Raw genomic sequence first — 4,577 nt, forward strand, 5'->3', positions numbered from 1 at the left:
TTTAGATGATGCCCACTCAAACGGTTTCTTAGCTGAGTAGCGATGAGCCCAGCATGAGAAAACAAGCGTTCACTTGGAACTGAGGTGGCAAGCAGAGGCAGGAAGCGAAGGGCAACAGCGCACACATTGGGATACAAATCCTTTAAATCCTCCCAGGCCAGTAGAGGGTCAGTGTGGGTTTTCCTGTCTACAGGAGGCCTGTTTAAAAATTGCTTTAACTCAAGTGGCATGCCACTAGACGCCACTGTGTCAGAGCGTTGAACATTGGCCAGCTGAACTGCCCGATCCAGATCCGACCAAAATCCCTCAACTTCATTTTGGCCAGTAGTGTTATTGGGAGTGGAGTTCTCTTGTATGTCAGCCTGCTGCTGCTGCTGCTGCCTACTGGCAGCCATATGCTGCCTGATCAATTTTCCTGTAAAAATCCAAAATTAGTATCTGGGGAAGAAGTTTTAAAAAGATATTATACAGAGATTTACTTACCAACATTGTTGATGGCACCAGCACATCCCTCTATGCCAGAAAAGAAAACATTCTTAAACCTTGGGTCGCACAAAGTGGCGCACCCATACAGCTTCTGCTCTTCAATCTTTGGAAAGTTCTCTTCTATTAGTCTAGTTAGTGTGTGTTTCATTTGAAACCCTATTGGTGTCACTGCTTCTACCTTCTCTAAGTTCTAGAAAGAAAAAAAATCACATTAGACAAAGAAGCAAATTTTAACTTGATTAAAAAAAATAATTAAATTAATACCTTTTTCAAAGCATTGAGTAGAGGGATGGCCAAGCTCAAAGTACCAACTTTTTCTCCACTTATTGATTTTGTAACAATATCTAATGGTTTCAGTAATTGACGTACTTCAGTAAGTGCATCTAATTCATCGTCAGATAAGAAGCTGGGACGCCTGGTCTTGGTGTTCTTTTCTCGCTTCACCTTTAATAGAACCCTCTGCAGGAAGTCTGCTAGCAGAAGAAATCTTTCTATCATGGCGTAACAGCTGTTCCACTTTGTGCGGACTTCCTGTATAGGTCTTTTCGTTTGAGATTCACTGACATCCCACTCCGCCATTTGAAGTTTCTTCAGCTCAGATGTGGCAACCTCGCTCTGGCGAAAGAATTTGACAATGACTTTGACCTTTAGTAACAACTAAGGAAATTCAACACTTTCAGTGGAGGCAGGTGCAGGAGGAACAACAGTGTCATCTTCACAGTCTGATTCATTATCTGGAATGTGAACATCCACTTCTGCTGCTGCATCTGGCTCACGCTCAGAGGGTTTAATGTAGGCTGATGATGGCTTGAGAACTGACTGACCAATAATGTTGATCAAATGAGCAAAGCAGGACATGTGCTTGTCAGCTCCAAATTCTTCTCACACTGCTCCTTTGATATTCGCCCCGCCGTCCGTGACGATGACTTGTACCTTATCCTTCGTGATGCCCCACATTTCACAAATATCTCTCTTGACTGAGCGGAGATACGAAATCGTCTTGCGTTCCGTGAGCGGCTGAGCGCAAAGCTCAATAGAGCGTAGAACTCTCCTCTTAGTAGGCAACACTGGAAAAGAGCAGTATCTCATTAAACTACATCATTGAGATAAAATGCGGAGTGCTGAGGCTCAGTATACAAGACTCACCTTTCACGTAGTGTGCTGTCACGCCGAGCGAACTTCTCATTGTGCTCTTCTGAGTCCAAATGTCCATTGTCAAGCTGAGGCCCTCTGTCTTGCTCATCTCGTCGCAAATAATTCCCTTGAGCACTTCTTATTTAGAGGTTAGGAGCGCCCGCACAGTCGGTTCGGAAGGGATCTTGTACATAGGCTGTACCTTCTTCATGAATAACTTGAACCCCTCCTTCTCAACGAAGCTGAGCGGGAGCTTCTCTGAGGCCACCATGAACAACAGCGCATTCGTTATCTCGGCATCCCGGTGTCCCCCTGCTGTAAAGCACAGAAAGCAGAAAAAAGGTTTCAGAAGAGAAAAGTAAACAGCGGTGACAACAGGTAGAAACGCCGAGGCAATACTCACGAGCGAATGAAGTAACGTTATTGATGCAACGTTGAAATGGGCCCGAAAATGGGCGAGATCTTGGAGTGCTGATGTTGTTGCTAGATCGAGGAGTTGTGGGTGTTGTCGGCGTCGGCGTAGCCGCGGCGCTGCTGCCGGCCTGCATCGGAGACTCAATTAAAGTCAAAGCAAAATAAAGCGAGGCGGGGTGGGTGCCGACGCCGTAAACATTTCAAATCTCACTTCACTGCTCAGGTCGCCGTCGACGTCCTCCTCTTCTCGTAAGGATGAGGAGGGTGACTGCTGAGGCCCAAGCCTTGAAATCCGCCCACCGCGTCGAGGGAGATTAACACCGTGGGCAGAAGCGACGTGTTGAATCAAGGTGGACGTCCCTCCCCCGACACGGTGGGTGAAGCGGCGCTCGCATTTTCTGCAATACACTTTTCCACTTGCGTTCGGCAAGCGGGAGAAGTAGTTCCAGACTGCGCTGATGCCTCCCATGGCAACGATAAGCAACGGCTACGTTCACACTCGATACTTAACAGGTGTCACTGACCACTGACCTGACCCACAAAATTTGACTCGAAACTGAAGCTGAAGACTGAATGAGAATGAGATCAGCTGATGTCAACAGCTCACGAGGCCGGCGGCGCGGCGCTCAGAGCGTGCTGTGATCTATCGGCAAGAAAATGAACCACCGCGCTGCAGACAGCGCCAGCGGCTCGCGCTTGGACTCGGCTCGGCGCTCGGCGCTCGCTCGGCTCGGCCCAGCTCGAGCGCGCTGCGCAGTCTGTAGCGAGGCGGAGACCCAAGAGCACCGGCCCCGACGAAACGTTCAATCGCCTCTAAAACTTACTATCGCAAAAAAAACAAAAAAAAACGGTTTTTTAGCAGTTTAGGCCGGTGTTACGGTTTTAACCGATTCCCTTGGCCGGTTCGAAAAAACCGTTTTTTTTTCTTCATCAGACCGGTTTTTGACCGAAACCGGTTACAAACCTACCATCCCTAATATGGTGGATAAGCCATTATCCTTAGGAGCTGTTCTTTCTGAGCTTTATTCATGCTGGTGTCCTTCTTAGGGGCGTTACTGTAAGTCGACCTAAAAGGAGTAGCTGGAACAAAATTATAATTGTTATCCCAAGAAACTACCAAAGTCAACGCCCCAGATAAACTAATATACAGAGAAATAAGCTATTGATTAATATTAGAACAAAGTATCTGGTTTGACCTTTGAAAAGGAATAATGTCCAGGTCCCTTATCTATGGTTATGTCTGAAGAAACAACAATGAAAACATATTGAACGAGTGTACAGAGGGCACCAGTAAGTGCTTTGCTAGACCAGTTGGTAAGGATAGACTACTGCTATGGATTTAAAACATGTCACCCAAGCACATCTTGAGGCCCAAAACCTCAACGAGTTTCAGTCCTTAAGGCTAATTGACCATTGGAAATCTGGTTGCCACCTGGAAAATTCAAGTAAGAAAACTGAAGAACTGGACAGGCCTTAACACCCAGTTATAAGTCTTTAAAATCTTAATTTTTTTTATTTTATTTTTAAATTTCCAGATCAGAATCAACAATCTCAACAAAGTACAAGTGGTTTTGATGAAAGCACTATTTTAGTGCCGATTACCTGGGACCTTATTTGGCAGTTAGATAAAATAGCTAAACACGACAAAGGTGAGCTGGACCTAGCTTAGTTGAAAGAGAAGAGGAGGCCATCTGCTGTAGCAGAGCTGCTACTGGTTAATACCATGGTGGGAGCAGCCAAGGTTGCGTATCCCAAAGCCAAGCGAGGGATTATGGTCAACATGGCAGAGGCAGTAGGAAAGAAATTTCCTGCTTCATTCTGTGACAAAGTAGGAGATACGAACCTTGGTTTCAAAAGATTCATAAAACATTGCGGAGAGCAGTTTGATAACTATATTCCACGGAAAGATGCTCAAATTAGTAAACATGAAGGCAAAGAAAATCTAATTATAAACATGCCGGTCAAGTCGGTCATGGGTTTGACTCCAGACGCATGGCATGATACAAGGTTGCCCCCGGGAGAAACGGCAGAGTCACAAGAAGCTTTAAGACAAGAACTAATTGACATCTCCAAGAAAAGGAAAGATAGAGATCCAGCAAGAATTGTGTATTGTTGAAAAACCACATGTCCAAATGAAAGAAAAGTGGTCCTACAAATGCACAAGGACATAAAAGCTTTCCAAAATGCTAAGAAGAGGAAACGCTCTGAAGACGATTCTTGCCCTGAAATTACTGATCTATCCAGAGAGTGGCCATACCTATTTCGGCCAATTGGTCTCAAACTTCATTTTAAGAGACTTTATGATATAAATATGAGTGAGTGTCTGAAACTATATTTTCAATTCAATGCTACACCACTCTTAGAATATTTAACTGCGACGCATGGGACAATTGGTACAACAATTAATGTTCATATTGAGACAGGAATCAAAAATGGAAAGGCTCCCATCTTTATGAAACTGTTAGGGCTAATTGTGCTTTTGGCACTATCATTCAAAGAGACACTTGCAAACTTCATCTTTAATGAAGAGGTAAATTTTGTTT

General features: G+C 44.7%; 1 protein-coding gene across 1 annotated transcript; it reads right to left on the bottom strand.

The window, feature by feature from the left end:
* Positions 1-5: 5 nt before the first annotated feature.
* On the bottom strand, positions 6-4,571 carry LOC127750121 (zinc finger BED domain-containing protein 4-like; the record flags this gene model as incomplete). The annotated part of the gene is made up of 6 exons (XM_052270702.1): positions 2,246-4,571; positions 2,024-2,162; positions 1,633-1,935; positions 751-1,553; positions 484-676; positions 6-415 (listed from the first exon to the last, which is right to left on the bottom strand). Coding segments are annotated over exons 4-6 (918 nt in total), but the record flags the coding sequence as incomplete, so codon positions are not given.
* Positions 4,572-4,577: the final 6 nt, after the last annotated feature.

The sequence above is a fragment of the Frankliniella occidentalis genome, unplaced genomic scaffold, assembly GCF_000697945.3.
Source record: "Frankliniella occidentalis isolate FOCC.00 unplaced genomic scaffold, Focc_3.1 Scaffold134, whole genome shotgun sequence".
Taxonomy (NCBI): Eukaryota; Metazoa; Arthropoda; class Insecta; order Thysanoptera; family Thripidae; genus Frankliniella; species Frankliniella occidentalis.